Below are 23,202 nucleotides of genomic sequence, written 5' to 3'. Positions count from 1 at the left end.
TTCTGTAAACTTACTTTTCAAAAACTTCTTGTTTTATAAGTAAATCATGGAAGCATTAATTTTCTTACACTCTTAATACTATAAGATGTGTTTAAATTTTTTTAAAATTTTGCCAGTGGTATGAATGTTGCTTTAATTTACATGAAACTAAGCACTTTTTTCATGTTTATTGGTCATTTGCATTTTTCTTCAATTAATTAATTACTCTATATCACTTGTTTTTATAATAAAGTATTAAATGTCCTAATGGTGTTATATGATATGGTGACTTGAAGTTATTAGAAAATCAATAAGCAGGTATATTGACAAGCATTTATTAATTTCAAAGTTATTAACATTTTGTGTATCATACAATGAATATATTTCTGATAGTTAAATTGTGGAGGAATAACTTTGGAAGCAATAAGTCACTCATAGCAAAATGACATTTGGTTGAATAGTTAACAGAGGCCTGTGCAGACAAGGACAGACAGAAGCCCCAGCCCTACTTAGTTTTCCTATGCTTGAGAAGTCATACACAAGGCTACCCACATTATTCCTCTGATCTTCCTTCCCACCTACCACCCCCTCTAAACACACCCACAGAGAGATGAGCCACCAGAAATGGCTCCTGAGACCAGGCTTTACCGTTTCCTCTTCCTCTCCCCCTTCCTCTCCTTCCAGACGTGAGAATCCTCCCCATGGTGGTACCCTTCCCTTCCCCAGAGACATCCCTTGCTTTGCATATGTCTTGAGTGATTAATAAGACTTTGAATTATAATTACTAGATTTGGAGTGATATGTTTTGACATCCAAAAACTTTAAGAGGGAGGGATCTGCAGACATAGAATTGGGCAGGGTTGTACCTTAACATTGATGAATCCCAAATAAAAAATATTGGACATATATGTATTGAAATACCATAGAAAAAAATTGAAGTATATTTTTATATGATAAAGTAATGGAAAATAAATTCATCTCTATTCTGACAAGAACAGAGAATTCTATCCTGAGTTTGTTTTTCTTTGCAAAGCTTTAGGAAAAATTTTAATAACTTGCATAAAAATATAGTAAATTCATATTTTCCATATTTTTTTGCATAAATATTACTGAAATTCTGTAGGTATAATACTAAATTCAATATTTATCCAGATCTCAGGGTCTCCTCTGGAACCTCCTCTTTTATCACAGTGTTCCCCCCTTAGTGTATTATTCATATATGTATTAAAAAATCTTTTTAATTAATTAATAAAAGACAGAGAATACCTTTGTTTTGTTTGATAATATCTATGCAAATTTTTAGTAATATTCATACTGATTATGTGCAAATATTTCATGAGGTTAATGGTAACATTTCTGAAATTAGAAATAATTATGTTCAGATCATCATTTAAAGAATTATTAACAAAGAACTCTATTTGGTTTTAAATATCTATATAAATAAATATTCATTCACAAAGACTCTATGAGAGAACATCTCATGATATTAGTGGTATTTCCAAAAAAGAAATATTATTTATTTTTTGATAACTAAGAAATAAGCAACTAGTACAACCTATAAGCATTGCAAAAAGATAAATGAAATAAAGTATAATTAATACCATAGTTACACAGATGACAAAAACTCTCATAATGTAAGCATATTTCCTACTTCTTATAAACATCAAGGGCATCATTTTACCTGAATCAATTAAATACAGATAATCCCAAGCATTTGGCTTTCCTTTTGGCAAATGCAAACATAAAAGAAAATAGATTAAATATAGCTATGTTGTATACAGAATAAACTATGCTACTGGAATTGCTAAAATAAATCAGAGAGTTTTTGAAAAAGATCATGAATCCTCAGTTCAAACCGCTAAGATGACAAGTTAAAATACCCTGTTATCTGACTTTATGGTTACTTAATCATTGATTTGTATACATTTTCTTTCTAACTCAAATGCTTTTATGTCACTTAATATCAGCATCTTGTAATTCTGCCTAGATTTAGGAAGGAATTTTCAACCAGCACTTGCAAGATAAGAACTCTCAGACTATCAAGAACTTTAAACAGTGATTATGTCTCATAGGAAAAAAATATTTTCTATGTTGAACAAAGATTGTACATCATTTATCTTAGAAATTAGACACAAATACAACATCTATTGACTAACCTAAATTCCTGTTGTACAGGAAATCCAAGCAAAACAACAATGCTAAATATTTAGATTTCCCTTAAAAGTGTAAAGCAGTTTTTACATATCTGAAAGTATTAAGGTATTTCAAGTTTTCCTGCCTCTTCTAGGACACAACTATGTAATATAGTATAGTACTGTCAGTGGTTAAGCATGTGGACTCTGAACCCAGATTCCTTGGGTTTGACCATCTCCAACGCTATTTGTACCCTCTCTCTGCCTCAGTATTCCTGTCTGTAAAATAGAAATGGTGACAGCATCTACCTCATAGTGTTGTTATGAGATTTATAACAGTTAGTACATGTAACAGTTTAGTACATTTTAATGAATTCCGTGTATGGAGTTATACAAGCTACACAGTCATCCCTCCATATCCGTGGGTTCCACATCCATGGATTCAACCAACCGCCAGTGGAAAATATTTGGAAAGAAAAATCCAAAAGTTTCAAAGAGCAAACCTTAAATTTACCATGCACTGACAAATATTTACATAACATTTACATTGTGTTAGGTATTACAAGTAATCTAGAGATGATTTAAAGTATACAAGATGATGTGTGTAGGTTATATGCAAACACTACACCATTTTATATAAGGGACTTGAGCGTCCATGGATTTTGGTATCTGAGGGCCGTTCCTGGAACCTATCCTCTGCGGATACCGAGGGACAACTGTATATCAGTGTTAACTGTTACAGCTGTATTCAAATATAAGCCATCTGAACCCTTCTTTTTTATTTCCTTTTTCTTCCTCAACTAGAATTATGAGTTCTCACTTTTTTCATAATTACATATTACTATAGTCTCTTTTAGTTACAACTTACCTTTAACTTTCTTCCTTTTATTCTTTACTCATTTTGAGCTGATATTCTTGTGTGTGTGTGTGTTGTGTATTTTATTTTTTTAAGTAAATCCACTAGCCGTCTTGTAGCTAACTCCAAAAGTTAGTTTCCATTTCGCAGCCTGCTTGATGTCTCTGTGAAATATGTCTCTACCATTGGCCTCCAGACTTTTAAAATATTTCTCCCAATCAGTGTTTCACAGGAAAATGTGGATGGCTGGCATGATATGCATCTGTTAGGATAGTGAAAGAATGTGAGACCAGAAGCACAGGCTGAGGAAAGGTCAAGGTCTTTGTGTGCAGACTAAAGGGCTTCTACTTTTCAGGTGATGGTAGCACTTCACCATTTAGAGGCTGTTGAAATTATAGAGCAAGATTTTAAGACCTTGATCTATGGTGGCATTGTAATAGAGATGAGGAAAGTTTTTAAAAATATAATAAAAATGAATCAGTGGACATTTGTGATTAATTATTAATTCAATTTGCAACTAATTTAATTCATGATCAATTTAATATGTCCATACAGGGAATATGAGATCCTTAAGGTTTTCAACAGAGTAGATGTTCATTTTTCCTAACATAAATGAAGGATAGCGTGGGGTGGTGGTTGTAGGGTTTGAGTTTGAGCAGTTATAGCATTGTAATTCCCTTGGAAAAAGAAAACAACTTATTTAAGAGATGGCAAAACAATCATTCATGCATTTTGTTTACCTTTTAAAACTGATCTCATATGATCCCTCCTGCCTTCTTCCCATCCCAGACATCCTACATACTTTGGCAGAGGTATCTTCCTACCGTACCACTTTCATGATATTAGTTCCTATGCCTCCAATATAACTGAGTATCAGTTTGACTTACAAAGTCCTTGGTACTTTGGTCCTAGCATAAGTATTTAAGCTTATTATCCAAACACATGTTAGTGCAAGCCCTTTAATCCAGAAGGGATTAAATGTCCCCATAGTTTAGTGCCTTTTTCTATTTTGCACATTTGAGCCTTTGGACATTTTCTTTGGTAAAATTTCCTTTCTTTCTTATTTCCTATCCATTCATAGCCTATCATTCAAGTCCCAGGTAAAATCTAGTATCTGCCAGGCCATTGTGATCTCTATTTCTATAATTCCTATAGATTTTCTCACTGATATTAAATAGTATTATATTTACCACACACTGCCAGCACCAACAATAGCAGTGTTAGCAATAGCAATCACAAACATTTGTGGAGTGATTCCCATTGCTTTGAGATTAGGGGCAAAAAGTTGCAGATCACTGGTCACTGTTTTTAAGAGCGCAATATCTATTTGAAGACACTGAATTTATACCAAATATAAAATATTAATAATAATAACAACAACAACAATACAAACTATCCTAATTATAAAATCAGTGATAACAGCATTCTGGTTTTCAACACTTATTCCAACTTCTTTTTCTGCTTTCACCCACCACACATATCCTTTATAACATCAAACATCACTGAGAATGATATACCTTTTTCTTATCTCTTAGTCTTTATATTTATATTCCTTCACCCCAAATGGTCCTTGTTGTTTTTACCCAATAGAAAATTTTCCATTTCAAGGTTTAGCCCATATATTTCCTTATTTAAATCCTTTCATAATGTTCTTCAACTCCACATGGTTATTTACTGTCTTCTTTTTGTTTCCATAGCTTTCAGCTCATATTTTAGAAGAAAGATGTGAGAGGGCATTCCAAACAAGATGAAAATATGAAAATATATACATATATGTATGTGTATTTACATTTACATTACTATTCATGTGTGTGTGTGTATATATATATATATATATATATATATATATATATATATATAATTCCAAGAAGTAAATGGGTTTAACTGAGTAATTAATTTAACTGATACAGGGAATTCACATAGGAAAAAATAGGTGGAAAAGATGGATGTGAGACTTTTGTAATAATCTGAGTTCAGTGGAATATTTTGAGATATTGGGGTGATTATTCTTGGTACCTCCTGCTCATTAAATAAATAGGTTTATAGATAAATTGATAACATTTTAAATGTAAGCTTCAAGAAGGAATGGACTTGCTTATGTTGGTCACTGCTGTTTCCCCAGCAATTAAAATAGTGCCTGCCACATGGTAGTCTCTCTGCAAGTATTTAATTAAATGGAAGAATGATTCTACTATGGTGTTTTATGAACAGATAAATACTGTTTTCAATTCTGAAACCAGAGGACCATTTCTGACACATTTTTTAAAAATGCAGTGTGAAGCCTTTGAGATTTGATAAGACACCACAGGAGAGACAAAGGAAATGGATGCTTAATTTTAACTCTGTAAATTCATGATTTTTTTGATATAGAGATTTTATGATTTTAATATTACATTTAATATGGCATCAACTCCCTGTGACTTTGTGAGTTAGGTGGGAGAGAGATAAAATCCCAATTTTACAAATGAATATACTGAGGCACTGGTAGAATTTTCTGACTTTACTATATTTTGAAAGAACTTGAGCTGAATTCCAGATTCACTCTAGAATTCAAAATTTTGAATCAAATTTTATAATTGAAAACAACAGGTTTGTAATCCTATGAATGACTTTGTAGTTAGTGGGATTGGTAATTTTGCTTCTGTATCAGAAATTTGGGCCATTCCCTAATGATTATGGATTTCAAAAAATTGCTTTTTACTTGGCACTTCTTATAAAATACAATCAATTTTATTTTAATATTTAATAAAAATGAATAGACTTCTATTACTATTTATGGATTGTCCAAAATTTGATATATCTTTTTTAATAAATTGAAGAAACAAATGCCTAATGATGATAGACATTGATGATAGACACTCTTAAGACCCATTGGAAAGGTTGTTAAACTTTTAAAACTTGTTAAGAAGGATGGCCACTGAGTACAATAAGAAAAAACTCTGATTGGCAGGAAGCTAGAGGTTCTTTCTGAGGACCTGTAAGCCAGTATGAGTGCTCTATTCGTCTTCTTTGCAACAATATTATGAGCTGAGATTGAGGGATAAGTTTGAGAAAAATGTCTTTGTAATGCATGGGTGAAGAGGGAAAGTGAAAGTAAAATAAATTGTAACAGTGGTAGTATTTAGTTTTTCCTTTTAGAAAACATTGCTTTTTATGTTTTCTCTTGTTTACACATTCATGAAACGCCCCTTTCACTATATTTAGGCACACTTACAGAAATCAGCACATAATTCATAAATTCCTGGCAGTGAACACTGTAAAAAGAGTTTTGTTTCCTCCCCTACCATGTTATTGTGATGGAAATATACAGATCAAAAGCCTGATACCATTTATTCATGAGAGGATAAAAAGAAAAGAAATGAGTACTAAATTATGGGGAAAAAACAACCTTTGGCATTATATAATTGATCACAAAGTCATTAAACTTTCCAGGTCCCAGTAGGTGTGAGTTAGTTGTGGATAGATAATCTCATGTCTAAATAGCCAGGTAATTATTGTTGTAGTAATTCTTATATTAGTGTAGTCTCATGCTGATTTCACTCTTTAAAATATATACATTTAAAATAGGCACTGTGCATCTGAATCTAAGAATTTCTCATGGAATTTTGTCCATATTCAGAAATGGAAAAAAACAAAAACAAAAAAAACTGAATCTCAAGTTAGTCAACATTTAATACACATGCAGTGCCAGATTATCATTTTTTTACTAGACTCTTTGGATTGTTCCATTAGTACCTCCGTTATCTTATTTGAGGATGATTTAGTCATAAGGAGGTATAATCTATTGGATCCTCTAAGTAAAGAGGAGTTTTAAAATATAAAGGAAAGGATCAAGATTTAACATGAAAGTGCCCCCAAGGAACTGTGTATCACTAATGATTAATTACAGTTTTTGGTGCTTGTTTGTAACACTACTTTAATAGACCTTGAAGTAGTTGGTCAGAAAACATAGAAACATTTCTCCCAAGTAATTCAATGCTGTCTGGAGAATATAGATCATTCAGTTAAAATTATTTATATAGAGTTTCGGATTTCCCAAGTTCAATTTCATCAGAATAATTCTGCCTCAAAAGATGAAGCTGCCCCCAATGACCCACCTCCTATAGATAAAGGTGGAATTAAGTAATTCTCATGTTAAACAGTTTAGTTCTCAACAAACATAATGTGAACTTATATACAGTTATTTCATCATTAACTGTTGCTATCTTTGTCCATTGAGAATATTATAATGTCCACCGTCAAGTAAGGAAAAGCTTTGAATTCAATTTTAACATTATAATGAATCTTTAGGACCCCAAAATTGAAAAAAAATCATTTAAAATTTACAGAAGAGGTAATTTGTATTAATTCAGGCATTTAATTGGACTGAGGCTCAAGATACATGACCATGTGTCAGGGCTTCTCTGCTCAATTCAAGATGGACTTTTTTTTTCCCCCAGTGCTTCATTTCTATGCTTATAGAATATTTTGTGTCAGAAGAAATAATATAAAGTCTGCTCCAGCACCCTAATTTTACACATAAAAAGGCTCCATGATTTGCCCCTAATGCTAAAAGGATAGTGGCAGAGCCAGAACAGAAGCTCTCCTTGCTCCCAGATCTGAGATTTCCAGCAATCACGAGAACCTTTCAGAGAACAAGGAGTGCAACAACCCACATCTAGAAAAATTCTTTGTTTATAAACCTTTAATTTCTTGAGAGTAATTCTAAAATCTGTCAATCTAATTAGATACCTTAGAGATCTTAGAGAATGCTAAGAGATCTCTTCTTACTGCCCTGTGAGTCAGCATCAAGGTCTGTAATATTTTGATTTCTCAATTTCTCCTACGCTTTAAAAAATCATCTTTTGAAGATGAAAGAACCCCAATAAATGTTATGACTGTTTGTTATGCCTTTAAGCATACTTCTTCAACTGAGTGCTGCAAATATTATCCTTGGCCCATATCAGTGTGGTCTAATCAATGCAACTGCTTCCATTCTGGACCGAGAAACCTGTAACAGGGGATACAAATCATGTACTGACCTCAAACACCTATTACACAAATCTTAAATTCTAAAATTCTCAGTGAATTTCATGTGTGCTAATAAAACATTCATGAACTTGCCCAGGGTATATATTTAGTTTATGACTAAGTGTTAGTCAGAATTTGGATAGTATAAGTGATTTGCTCTTCCTTTTATGTTATTATATGTAATATAGACTGTTAATGGTAAATTTCTTTACCTACATATACCACAATTTGCACACAGGAGGGCAATGGAGAAAATATAGGAATCTATATTTTGTGTGTTGTCTCATTTATAGGCTTTATTTTAATCACTGTATCTTTACAAAGCATTGTGTCTGCTTGGAGCATTTTCCGGAACAAGCTGGAGAAGTCACATAAATTCTTTCCGAAGAGCATGCCCTGGATTGAGTACTTTGTGGTCAGATAAAAAATAGTCAACATTTTGGTTTCAAAGTTGCAATTTGTTAGTGAGAGGAGTTGCAACATTATGTGAGGCAACAATCTTGTGATTGTGAGATATATATGTGTGTGTATATGTATGTACATATGTATATGTATACATATGCACATATATGTATGTATACATATATATATACACGCACACATATATATCTCACAATTTCTTTATCTACTTATTTATTGATGATATGGACACAACATATCTTAGCTGTGTTGTGTTGTGTCCATATCTTAGCTACTGTAAATAATACTGCAGTGAACATTGGGGTGCATATATCTTTATGAATTAGTGTTTTTGTTCTCTGTGCTATATAGTAGGCACCCACCAGCCATCTACTTCATACATAGTAGTGTACATACACCAATTCCAATCTCCCAGTTCATCCCAACCCCCCCACCTTGTTGTCCATACATTTGTTCTCTACGTCTGTGTCTCTGTTTCTGCTTTGCAAATAGGTTCATCTATACCATTTTTCTAAATTCCACGTATATGCATTAATATATATTTGTTTTTCTCTTTCTGACTTAACATGTGTTTAAAATTTTTTTTAACTTACATATATTTAAAATACATATTTAAAAATGGTAGGTCAAATTGTTATAAAGCCATTGCTTTAGGTAATACAACTCAGTAGATACAATTATACATCACAAAATGCATACAGTATATATGACAGTAGAGTTGCCTAATCTTTTATGAGATTATTGTTTTTATTTTGTTTTCTGTCATCAGCTTTGGAAGATACTAAAAAGTTGAACAAAAATTAAGAGGTTAGGCCATATCAAGGAAAAATTAGGTAATCTGAGTAATCTTTAACATAATTTGATGTCCAATTAAGTACAAAGTGCAACATCTCTCTTATTGAGGGATTCTTTTATTATTCTATGATGTAATGCTTAAGAATACAAACTCTGAAGCAAGACTGGTTAGGTCTACCAATTCCTGGTGGGTTGACTGAACAAATTACTTAACTTTTCAGTGCTTCAGAAGAGGATGGTAATAGTGTGGACTTCCCAGGGATGTTAGAAATATTTAATGAGTTAATGTGTATAAAGTACTTAGACTACAAAGTATTGGGCATGTAATGTTTACTGTAAATGCAATGTATTATCAGGTAATTTACAATAACTCCTTTATCCATCTATTCATCCATGAATGTACTTGCTCCTTTTTTTTTTTTTAGCCAAAATTTGTTAAACATTTGTCAAAGTAAAATGTAGACTTAATCCCTTCTGAGTAATAACTGAAATTTTGCAAAATGCATCATCTTGGGAATTTTACAGCTAGAATTATGTACTTTTATTTTTCTTTTCTGGAAAATATGAGCACAAACTACTGCTCCAATAAAACAAAACATACGAACCTCATGCTATTTGAACTTCTAATGACAAATATATAGTGCTGTATTTTGTTGGCTTTAGAAATTTCTCTGTGTGGCCACTCTCAAAAGAAAATGGCCTCACATGCAAATTCAATATTAGCTGAGATTTCCCACCACTTGGGAAATATGTGGTTGGATTCACTAAAATTGGTCTCATGGTAAGAGCTGAAGAATTGAATATCTGATAACATTACTAACTTGGAACAGAATATCTTGATTTGGCTTTTTTCTGGACTTTAAAATGTTGACTACCTATAATCATTAACCTTGTCTTTTCTTCTGGCCTCTCTTGTTGCTGCTAGGAATTATACCATTTCAAGATATTGTAATTACGATGTTTATGAGGTCAGCTGATAAACACTGCTCACGTCTCCTTGGTTGTTTGATAGCCATAAAATTTAATTTCTTGTTTCTACCAGCATAACCAGATTTTAAAAGAATCCTGTCAGATGGCCTCAGAGAAAATATATTTAAGGAAAGAAGATGTGATGGCCTTGAACTTAAATGGTATAACAGAAATTTAATCTGATTCCTTAAACAGTCAATAGATAAATGATAACTTATTATCATGATCTTTGTTGAATTAAATAATCCCTATTGTTTATATAGCTATATAAGATTAAGACCAATAGGAAGTGATAAAGGAAAAAAATAGGTTGTTTATATTTATGATGTGTTTATTTTGCTTTTTAAAATGCTAGATCAGTTTATATTATGAAAATCTTGAAGTAATTAAGAATTGAATTAAAGTTACCAGTTAATGGTTTTGTTATTGTTTATAGTTTATTCTGTGGTAAACAAGACTTTACATAATATGGATTTATAAGAAGAGATTAATTTTTCTCTTATGAAAAAACATGAGTTATGAGTGTGTTTATTGACCTAATTACTATTTATCCACTTTATAAGACTAATTGTCATATCCTATAATTGAGGTTTAGCATTGATTAAAGTTGGTAAAATTGATTAAAATTAAATATGGTACTATATTCCCTTGGATATAATGTATATGAAGAATACTGTGTTGATTAAAGTTTTCCAACTGTGCCATGTTACTTGCTAAATATAACCCCACTTTATTTTAAAAGGATATTGTAAAAACTATTTAAATTCTGTTTATCATAAAATGAATATTGTGGTTAAGATTAAATTGTCATTGATAGTAAGGCCATTTTGTGTAATAAAAATTCTATTATAGGGTAATAAGAAGTAATAAATGAAAAACAAATTCTATGATAGTTTATTTGGTATGGGATTAATTCATAAAGAGGCATGTGTCATTTTACACATTGTTACATTTAATATTTGTTTTGTAATTTGCATGATTGTATCGGAAAAACATTGACTATAAATGCCAGTGATATAGTTCTCTCTTTTTATTATTGCCATTTTCTTTTCTAATTAGCATCATTGTACACATGTCTTCAAAACGGTATTTGATGCATATGGTTAATACTATTAAGTCTGATCACATCAAAATTACTTCTTTGCAATTAAGTTGTTTTATTTCTTACTGAAAACAATTTATTTTCAGTATCTTATGATTTTCAAGTTTTTGAAAAAAAACAAACTATACCTAGTGGGACATTTCAGTTCATAGGTTCTTTTTATTAAAAAGGATGTCATCTCTCTATAAGTACTGACATTTAAAGCCAGTTGTTTTGGAATGGTCTTTTGATCATATATCAAAAGATCCAGTGCAGGCTTTTAAGATGGAGGGATTGTAGGTTTTGTCTAAATGAGCAGATTGAATTTTTATTTGAGAAAGAAACCTCTAAAATGCCTTTTTTCTTTAGAAGAGACCATGGATACCAGGTGTGATGAGAATGCACTGTAGTTATTTCTCTTAGTCTGGTGGTATCAAATGACAACATAGTAATAAATATATATTAAGTATAGAATAAGTGTATACATCTATCATTTATATGCTACATATAGTATGAAATATAAAATATATGATATAATACTCAATGAACATGTACATATTTAAAAATATCTGTCCCACTTTTCCATTTTGACAATTTCAGATATGTTTATTATTTAATTCAGCAACTGCATTTCTCATTTACATTAGGAAATCTAATTGCTTATTACGTTCAAATGATATATATGTACTCAAAAGCAAGTATAGCAGGGTAGTCATTATATGTAGTTTCATTAAACCAGCTATACAAAAGATGCACATTACTCTCTTGCTATTTATGTATATATGTATATGTATATATAGAGTGTTATATATACAGATATAGACATATGTATATATATAAATATACACATTTTATATACACATATATAAAAATATAATGAAATAAGGATGTATCTACATTTCATTAAACTACATAAACCCACACACATACACACATATTAATGTACACAGAGGTAAAATTCTGTCCAAACTTTGGCTTAATATATAAGGCAATTGCTGACAAATTACTCTCCATAGATCATATTTTTAATAGTAATAATAATAGTAACATTAGCTAAAACTGAGATTTGGGGGGGATCTCTAAATATGTTTATGACTTCCCCCACCTAATTATAAAAACAGAAATGGCGGGCTTCCCTGGTGGCGCAGTGGTTGAGAGTCCGCCTGCCGATGCAGGGGACACGGGTTCCTGCCCCGGTCCAGGAGGATCCCACATGCCGCAGGGCGGCTGGGCCCTTGAACCATGGCCGCTGAGCCTGCGCGTCCGGAGCCTGTGCTCCGTAACGGGAGAGGCCACCACAGTGAGAGGCCCGCGTACCGCAAAAAAACAAAAAAAAAAACAAAAAAAAAACAGAAATGGCACAAAGTGACCAACGATGGGGAAATTACTGTCCAACAGATGGTACAAATGCAAGATCAGGATCAAACAAATTTTTAAATAACTTCAGTTTAAAAAAAAAAAAAACAAATTTTTAACAGTCTTCCAGGATGAATTGAGCCCGACAGACAGCTCTTTTATATATAGACATTCTTAACCATTCCTTTGGTAATTGCTGCCATGTCAGTTCGGTCCATTTCAGTCAGCACTTTGCACTTGGAAGGAAACCATACAATTAAGGAATTGTCCCTGCCCTCACTAAGCGCACTACCATATAAATAAAATCATTTTTTGCTTTTTACCTTGGGGTAGAAATTTTTCAAAAGATGGTCTAAAATTATATAAAGAAATAGAAGTGTTATGATAATGTAAAAATCAGATAATGTAAAATATTTAGATGATTCTACCTTTTTAAAAAATGTGGAAGTTTTGCTAATGGTGAGACTAAAAGATGTTTTGTTTTAGAAAGAAAATAAGTGAAAATTCACATATAGGGAAAATTCAAGTAAGCACAGTATTCCAAATGCTTGTTCATAATGTGAGGATAGATGATGATATAGTGTCAGTTTGCATCAGACACCGAGGCAACATAATTTTGGTCACACTTCTTTCTATTTTATTTTAACTTCCTTCCATTTCTCATGAATGATTTAAACATTTACCATTTATTTTCCTTAAAATTGATTTTAAGTTAAGAGTCTATTATAGCTTGATATACATTTACAACTTTCATTTATATTGTATCATCAGAGTATGGTACAATACAAAGACAAAAATATCAAGTCTGTAACAAGAGATTGTAGTCATTAATTTTTATAATATTTATTTCGGTCTACCTAAGCAGCAAAGAAGTAATTATCCATATAGATTTTTTATTAAAGCCACTAAATTTCAATTATAACTAACCTATAAAAATAGATTCAAATTTTTCCCAAAAATAAAACGTTCAATATTATTTTATTACACTTTTGTAACTAATTCACATTTTGATAAATAGTCTTGGGGGGGCATTGGGCACATATGCTTTTCACTTCAAACCCACACATGCACATACACTTTAGTGTCTTTATTGGTGTATAATTGGTATACAATAAACTGCACATAAAGTGTACAATTTGATAAGTTTTAGCATATCTACATACCTGTGAAACATCACTACAAATAAGACAGCAATCATATCCATTTCTCTCAGCAAGTTTACTCATGTCTCTTATTAATCCAACTAAAAAGAATACATACGGTATGACTTCATTTTAAAACTCTAGAAAATCTATTGTAATAGAATGTGGATAAGTATTCACCTCTTATCAAAATTTGTGTGTGCCTAGGATCATCCAGAAACTGTTCTAAAAACTAAGCAGACAATAGTGAAAAAAGCACAAGAGTTTTCTAATTTTCTGGAGATTATAGTCTGGTTGGACTAAAACAGATTGCTTGAATGAACAAACAAATCAGTTTACAAAAAAAGTACTAATGGGTCAGGAAAATATAAAAAGAAACAATTCCCAAATGAAGAAAGGCAAATATGGTATCAGACATCAAGATAACAAGGCAGTTAGAGTGAGCCAAAGGTTTAAGAAGTCAACAGTTCATAAAACAACACTGATCCAGTTTCTTGCCTCAGGTTTCCAGGTTTGTATACTTTTGTTAAAAGAACTGATCCTAGTATGGTTTCCTTCAATATTTCCCAAAATTACTGAAAAAATAATTCAGCTAGAGTGTTTATTAAAAACACAGAATCCTTGGCCCATTCTGACCTCCTGAGTCAGAATTTCCTGGAGTGAAGCCTAATAATCTGTATTTTTAAAAAACACTGTCCCAGACCCATCTGGGTAACACGAAACACCTAAATATGATGAACTGCGTGGCAGAGATGAGTGGGAGCTTCCAGCTGGCAGATATTGACAATCCACTTGGCCAGATTTTGACCTATGGAATTAAATATAAGATACATGTATTTTTAAAGCTTGTGTATAAATAAACTAATACATTACTCATGTGGAGGGACCTTGGAGGAAAGTAAAAGAAGTGCCATCTGAGAAAGTTTTAACACATTTGTGGATTGTCACAGACTGAAAAGATCTCAATATTACCTTATTTATCTTTCTCAGTGCTTTAAGATTCAAATTTTATGTGGATAGGTCAAATATTGATACATAGAGATGTATTATTTGTTTTTTTTAAATGTAAGTAACCAATACTTGAGTCTATCTATAGTTTATTTTTGTCTACACAAATAGCATTGTGTACAGGGACTGATGAATGGTATTTTCTTATTCCATGTAACACAATTAAGTTTCATGTTTTCATCATGATAACTTTCTTTTGAATAATGAGACACACATCAATCTATATTAAGTGAATTATTAGTCATTTAATTAGCAATATACATATAATTTTGATTGATGAAAGGTTGAAAGGATTAAGGAGTTAGAATCTGTTATTGAAGTCTTCTTAAACAATTGTCTAATATTTTAAGACTATTAATACAAACAGTACTTAATTGGTACCTACCCTATACCAATACTGTAATACAGAATCAGACTACAGTCTTATAAAAAGTTTGTATCATTGTTCCTATTTTAAAGATAGAATTTACATTCATAGTGGTTAAGTAACTTAAACAGAATCACTCAGCCAGGAGATGGCTGGTTGCCAAAGGATTTGAAGCCAATTCTGCTTGACTTCAAAGCTGTCTGTGTCATGGCATCCCTTCTCATCTAAGGACACTGTGCCCTAAACTAGCTTCTATATTTGAAAAGTTAGGATGATATGCTGTTTTACATAACAGCAGACTTTTGTATGTCATTGCTTGTGCCATTGAGATGTTAGAGATTTCTACGTTATATAATTATCAATAAGTCAAACAGACACAGATTGGCAATTCTTTAACCACTAGACATATATACTGGAATTAAACAATTAAGTAAATGGATGGCAGATGGTGGGAGCCACTGTTGAAGTAGGAGGTTACAGATAAGTTAGGGTGAAGAAGATAGAATAATCTGTGTGATAACTGATTAGAGTTGGTGACATCAGTTTACACGTATGTTTAGCTTATATATATATATATATATATATATATATATGTTTAGCTTATATATATATATATATATACACATATAGTTATATTTAGAAATGTTTACAGATATACACAGGTTAACATACACCCATTTATTTCCTGGCTTTGCCAGCTGAGAGGGCCAAGAAGCAAAACCCCAGTAGCAAGGAGCACACTTATCCAGACCTTGGAATTCTCCAATAAAAGAAACCAGTGTTCCTAGGAGAAATTACTTATTCTATGATTGAGGACAGTAAATAAACAAGATGGACCTAGCGCATCTGGTCTTGCAGTGCCAGGGGGAAAGAAAGTGATCTAGAAAACAGACAGAAAAACCCGGGATGATAGGGGTATGTCAAAGAGATATAGGAGCTAACTGAAAGAGTAATCAATGGCCAAACCTTTAACAATATAAGTAAAAAATAAAGTATTAGATTATAAGCTAAAGTATAAAAAACCCATGTGTCCGTACTCCACATGAATATAAATAAGTGATTAAACAAACAAGTATATAGGTTGAAGAGACAATAATTTGGGCAGATACTGAGTGTGATCCTGGGGTATAAAAAGGATAATAAGTAAAAATAAGGAAATCTGAATAAAAATGAACTTTAATTAATAATAATGTATCAATATTGGTTCATTAATTGTGATAAATATACTGTACTGTTGTAGGAAACATCTTACAACATCTTTTTAAAAAATTTTTATCGGAGTATAGTTGATTTACAATGTTGTGTTAGTTTCTGTGGTACAAGTAAGTGAGTCAGTTATACATATACATATATCCACTTTTTTGTAAAGATGTTTCTAATAGAGGACATTAGGTGTGGGATACAGGGAATCTCTCTGTACTACTTTAATAATCTTTCTATAAATATAAAACCATTCTCAATTTAAGTTTTTTAAGTTCAATTAGACAAATTAGCCCATAATGGGAAATGTTACTAAGGGATAAATATCTTGCTTTATTATAGTGGTATTCAAAGTTCACCTCCAATATAGAAGCTACAATACAGAAACAATTTGGGATGTTTCCACATAAGATGAAACTTAGAAGCTATGTAAATTATTTTCTATTCACAACTCGATTCCTAGTATTTTTGTTCTTCTTACACTAGGATGGTAATAGTTTTATGATGTAACATCATCCAGTGCAATTTTACAAGAAGCAATGCTCTGTGTCATAATTCTCATTTTGTTCCAGGCTTACTTAATAAATGGTTGAGTAGATAAAGAATGAGCAGACGGTATTAGTGAGGGAGATGAATGAAATAAATTAAACATGCCCTGCAATTGACAAATCTGGTTACAGTTATTTTAATGTACATATTATCTGTAAAATACTTTGCAGTAGGGTAAGAGTGCTTACATTTACAATTTGCACATCATCATTGTGTCTCCAGGAGCTGTCAGTGTCCCCACTTTGATCAGCTTTACACAAATGATGCAGAGATGGTCCCGTCACAGAGCAAATTATTCTTGAATTACTCTGAGCTGAGAAGTGGTTTCCTCTTCTCCCTCCATTCTGAACCATGATTTAAAGGATATTATTTAGCCTCTGAGACAACAAAGTTGGAAAACAATGGTGTTTATTAAATCAAACAGTCTTTGAAAGCCATACAGTTTATGTTTAACTTTGATGGATGTAAGTAAATAACAAAGAATTCCGCTTTAGGCTGGTTATGTCTGTGCTGATGTTTATTTGATAGCTTCATGTTGAAATGGTTGATTATTTTATTAAAGAATTGATTGCTTTAAAATAAAGCATAAATCTCCAAATAATAAGATCCCAGTATATGCAAGTAAGATGAGAAAAACTCGGTTTTGAATGATACATGATGATGTATGTATTTCCCATTCATTCATTCATGCATGTTTCCATTCAATAAAAATTTATGAAATATCTATATGCCAAGTAATTTTCTGGTGCCGGGAATATAGCAGTGAACTAAACCAAATTAATCCCTGTCTTCATGGAGCATACATGTTAAATGCAATTATGAATAGAAAGTTGGCAGCACTATCAATTTATTAAGTGAAAACTGATAGCTACCTACAAGAAATACATCAATCAAAATGAGAATGTTTGCAATGTAGTAAAATGAGTGAAGAACTTTAAAGACAGTCTTTGTCTGGATCTTTACTAAAGTATAATGCAAAAAATATGTAGGGGTAATGGGAAAGTGAGTATAGTTTATAATTTAAGATAATTCATAAAGGTATTCACTACTGAACAAAGTACATTAAAAAAAATTCTACTGTCTTCCTTAATTCTCTGTTCCTGTTTCTGTCAGTAAATTTGCTATTTTGCTACAAAACACTGTGATGAGCTAGGGGGCTTATAGCTTCCTCTTTCTTGTTTCCATGTCTTCTGAATGCTTTGTCCACAATACCAAATATGGCATGACTTTTCCCTCATGAGGGAATCAATAGGGACTTTGAACTTATGCCAAAATGTGACTGTGAGAACCACCAGTCCAGTGAAGTTTCTGTGGAAGTAAATACACTGCAATTTCAAAACTTCTTTTAGACAATTTTAGCTTTGTATGCACACTATGTGTTCTGTAGTAGTCCAGAAAATTTGTGGAGCTGGACATGTTTAAGAAAAGCAGATAAGGCTGAAATTATGCATCCTCTGAATCTGAATACCACAAAAAGTGCTATGATTAAAAGAATAAAAGTACATTTTATAGTACCAAAGTCATCATCACCCTATTATGAGTACATAAAACACTAGAAAACACTAGTTAACAAATTTTGCTCTTACAGAGTATATCTGTCTCTATTTTAATTTTATTGAAAGACACTTCACACGTTTCATAGATGAGTTTGTTGACATAATACATAATAAAAAATAAAGGTTTTCTCTATATTTGATTTTTTACCACCAGTCATTTATTCCATACATATTTATGGAATCCTTCTCTGTTCGGGTGCTGTTCTAGATCTAGGGATTCAGCTGTGAATGAAATAAACGATATTCCTGCTTTCATAAAAATTACATTTTACTTGAGAGGACTGAAAAAAGCAAATATAGAATTAAGATATGAATATCAGATGGTGGAAGTTCAAGAACTAGGGAGAAAAATAAAACACTGAAGAAACAGAGGGCATGGTGAGGTGAGGGGGACTGAGGTAGAGAACAGACAAGAAAGGTCTCAGTGAGAAACCCAGAGCAGGGAGAAAGCCCTGGAGAAGTCAGAGTGAGAAGCACCTCTGAATAATAGGATGCAAATACAAAGATCCTTAGGCAGTAGTGTGTCAGAAGTGCCTAAAGACAGCCAGCCTGGGTAGAGCTGCTGAAGAAGGGTAGCAGGAGATGATGAGGTCAGAGATGTAGAGAGCCATACGATAGTGATGCTTGTATGCATTTGCACATTTGGTTTTCACTCTGCAGTGAAACAGAGAGACACAGAGGAGTGACAGGATCTCACTTCTGTTTTTAAATGATGAGCCTCTTCCCCACACCCTTGTCACACCAGTATGGGGCTCACCAAACAGTTCTAAACTTTGTTCTTGCAGTCTGTTGCTCAAAGTGGTGCCTGTGATTTGATTACATTTTTGGAGGTGTAGAAAAAATAATTAAACATGATGAATTAGAGTGTATTACTTTGTCTGAACACTGCTGGAAATTAAAATAATTAGAAATACTATACATATATATGTATATAACATATCTTTAAATTTTAATCTCACCAGATGTCTAATACTGTTCACATAGGGCTAAGCCTGTGGTTATACACTACTCACTATGGCTGACCTCTTTTCCATCTTATTATATGTATACATTATATAAATATATATGTATATATAATGTATATACGTTATAAAATATGTATTTTATATATAAAATATGTATATTATATATTATTTCTCTATCTCTTTATACATACACACACACACATATATATGTGTGTGTGTATATATATATATATATATATATATACCATCCAGTAGTCCATGATGGTTTTTTTCCTTGGTTGTCTATAAAAGCTGAAAACTACAAAAATAAAGGTTATCTACATCAAGAAAAGTATTTGTCAATACCTCTTTATGGTGTCAAACCGAGAGTCTATACAAGTCTTAACAAATTGATAAAAAATGGATGTTGAAATAAATATTCATATGTGTGTGACTTCAAAATATTCAGATATACCTAAAATAGCATATCTTTTTTCTATTTTCATCAGTGTCATTTAATAGACGCTGGCAAATAACAATGAACACCATAAACGATTGTGATTTCTATTGAAATATTTGGGGAAATGGAAATGAAGGAAAATGTCTCTTTTATTTGCTATTGTTTTCAATATATTAACACATTTAATAGCATATTTTTAAGAAAAACTCCACTATATTTAATGTATGAATTTCAGTGGTTATAGGACCCATATGATTTCAAAAATAAGAAATTATAAGAGTTTTAATGCTGTAAAAATGTGGTAATATAGATAATTATGTATTATTAGTGTAATGGGATATAGTATACAGAGTCCACAAATTTTAGGAATATAGAATATACATAAGGTCATCAAGAACATCTTTATTTTATCAAAAGTAAGATAGTTTATGTATCTAAACTTTATAGAGAAAATGTAGACTTAAGATTCTATGTGACTACAATTTTATTACAGAAAATTCTCAGGATATTAGTTGATTTATATTTTTTTAAAACACTTCAAAATCTGTAAAAATTGTATATAAAGTATAATTGTTTCCAAGTAAAATGAAAATTTAGTTATTTGGGATTTTTATTATTCTACATGTCAAGAATGCCCAATATACATTATAGACAGGTGTAATTTCAAGGCTCTGTTAATCATGCTACTCTTTATTTTGCAGCTCCCTCTCCAGTCACCAATGTGAAAAAGGGGAAAATTGCAAAAAACAGCATCTCTTTGTCTTGGCAAGAGCCAGATCGCCCCAATGGAATCATCCTGGAGTATGAAATCAAATATTTTGAAAAGGTGGGACTAAGAATAAAGAATATCTTTTCTTCTTCTTTTTTTTTTAATTTTAGAAACTGCAGTTATCCAATTTATAGAAAAGCGTGTTGGTATTTTATGTGTAAATCAATGACAATTGACTTGCAGTCATGATTATGAAAGCTGGAAGTGTACAGGGAGCACTTTATTTGTGTTCTGCTGCTGCCAAATAATTTACACCGCCAGGATACTGCCGTAGAGTCTAACATTAGCTTAACTAGGGTTCACAGCATTAAAAGATGAAATCATAGGACATTTTCAAAGTGTCCCAAACACTGGAGTTGTTAACCTTCAGTAGTAACTGCAGTGTACCACAGGAAAAACACATTCTTATGGCCAGTAACCCTGCATAATACCTATACTATTAAGGAAGTATAGGCAGATAAGGTGTATATGTACCTTATAATTTTAAAATATAACAAAAATCTAACACTGTAGCATAAAATTTATTTTTAAAATTTGAGGGCATAAAATTGGAAGTGTATGCTTCACATTCCCTATAGTTTCTTGATTTCCTCTTCTTCACTGAGTTGGCTCCTAGGTCCACTCTCACATGTTTTGGCATAATAGTTGTTGAAATCTAAAGGCAATAATCATCCCTCTTCCTCTTTGCTGAATCCACAACTGAATGAGCTATTGATAAAGGAATAAACAGGTGGAAACTAAAGATGAACTTATAATTTCTAAAGCTGGACTGGAATATTTGGCTTAGATATGTAGCCACCTTGTTGCTTCCATGTTGGAAGCGACAACTCCCACCCTATTTTACTGTGATTTTTTGTACAGACTAGATCTGAATGGCATACACTACTTAGAACAACCTGAGTTCTAATAGACCAGATAAAGATAGATGAGTGCCCAAACTAGTCTCTAAGAGGTGGATAGGAGACCCTGGCCCAGACGTATGTGTCCTATGGAGGTAGGAGTATAAAAGATTGCTGACATAATGCAGAGAAGCAGATCCCAAAAGAGAAGGGAAGGAAGGGCTCAGCCACACTTACCCAGTTGCTTCTCCCAAACTCCCAGAGACATTGCTCCTTCTCTCTTAGGGAAGAATGAAAAGGGTGGAAGTTCAAAAACTTACTCTGCAATACCTAAGAAATTGTCCAAGGTAGAACATTGGAAACGAGAGGGGAAATGAATGGTCCCACTTATACTAATGCAAAAGTATCATGAGAAATACTGATATCCTGTTAATGAAAGTTACTTAAAAATTCAACATTCCATTTATATGCATAGATGAAAGATTATAGATAAAACATTGAAATACATTGAAGTAATTCATAGCATTTGTTAAAAAACTTTCTTGCAACTGATTTTTTTTTAAATAAATTTTATTTATTTATTTATTTGGCTGCATTGGTTCTTCGTTGCTGCACACAGGCTTTCTGTAGTTGCTGCAAGCAGGGGCTACTCTTTGTTGTGGTGTGCAAGCATGGGCTCTAGGCACGTGGGCTTCAGTAGTTGTGGCACATGGGCTCTAGAGTGCAGGCTCAGTAGTTGTGGTGCACGGGCCTAGTTGCTCCATGGCATGTGGGGTCTTCCCGGACCAGGGCTCAAACCCGGGCCCCCTGCATTGACAGGCAGATTCTTAACCACTGTGCCACCAGGGAAGTCACAATTCATAGCACTTTTTAATTGCTTCGTTCATCATTGATTCAACAATTACCTGTGTAAAGATACAACAGAGAACAAAACAGCCAAGTTTATGTGGGGGAGAGTGAGGTTATCTACATTCTTTTTAGGTTTTGGATGTCTATACAATATTCATATATTCATTTTATAAATAGATAAATAAAAGCTCAATTATCATGTTTGAAATAGTTGTCTCTAGGAATGATTTGCTGGTGGCATTATATGTAACTAGTGGATTATTAAGGAACACAAATGAAGATACTTATATTTCAAAAATATATATATTATTTAATACATTATTCACCAAGAGTGTCCTAAGAAAATACCTCTGAGACAAAGCTATGTTGCAATAAGATTTACAGTGTTTACTGAAAAAAAATAGGGTAAACCAAATAAAATATTTTAATATTAATACTCTCACTGATTCCCATTCTCTGGGAGTAGTGGTCCAAACTGAATTGCCAATGCTAGAAGTCTACAATTTAAGCACATGCTGTATCCAAAAACAATTGGTTAAATTAATGTTTACATTCCTTTTTCAAGTTTTTTGTAAGCTTTATTAGTGCATACTAATGCAAAGCTAGGCAAATATATATATATATATATATATATATATATATATCTTTATGAATTCTTTTGTAAACATTTTAAGTTTCCAGATTTTTATTGTAATTAAATTGATTTTAAAAGAAGTTGAGGTGCATAATGACATTTTAAAATAAATATACTATGAAGACTATATATTTGAATATACATATCTTAGATGAAATAAAGTTCAACAGCAGGACGACTAAAAGTTTAACAAGTACTTGTTTTCCTGCATAGTTTTTCTTTACCTGAAGCAACTAGATGGACCAATGAGTTTGTCTTTTTTTTTTTTTAACATCTTTATTGGAGTA

The 23,202-nt window shown here is 32.1% G+C and overlaps 1 protein-coding gene across 10 annotated transcripts in view; it reads left to right on the top strand.

The window, feature by feature from the left end:
* The window catches only part of EPHA5 (EPH receptor A5), a gene marked incomplete at both ends in the record, with an annotated part of 326,480 nt that overhangs the window by 193,632 nt on the left and 109,646 nt on the right, over nucleotides 1-23,202 (top strand). For all 10 annotated transcript variants that reach the window (XM_082837949.1, XM_082837947.1, XM_082837948.1 and 7 more), the window contains one exon: nucleotides 20,526-20,650. In XM_082837949.1, the coding sequence (XP_082694075.1) occupies nucleotides 20,526-20,650 (125 nt within the window). The remainder of the gene's footprint in view (nucleotides 1-20,525; nucleotides 20,651-23,202) is intronic.

This window comes from Leucopleurus acutus (genome assembly GCF_964270905.1).
Source record: "Leucopleurus acutus genome assembly, chromosome: 4".
NCBI classification, from domain to species: domain Eukaryota; kingdom Metazoa; phylum Chordata; class Mammalia; order Artiodactyla; family Delphinidae; genus Leucopleurus; species Leucopleurus acutus.
The sequence above is the reverse complement of the archived record's forward strand: the minus strand, read 5'-3'. Positions and strand labels throughout refer to the sequence as shown.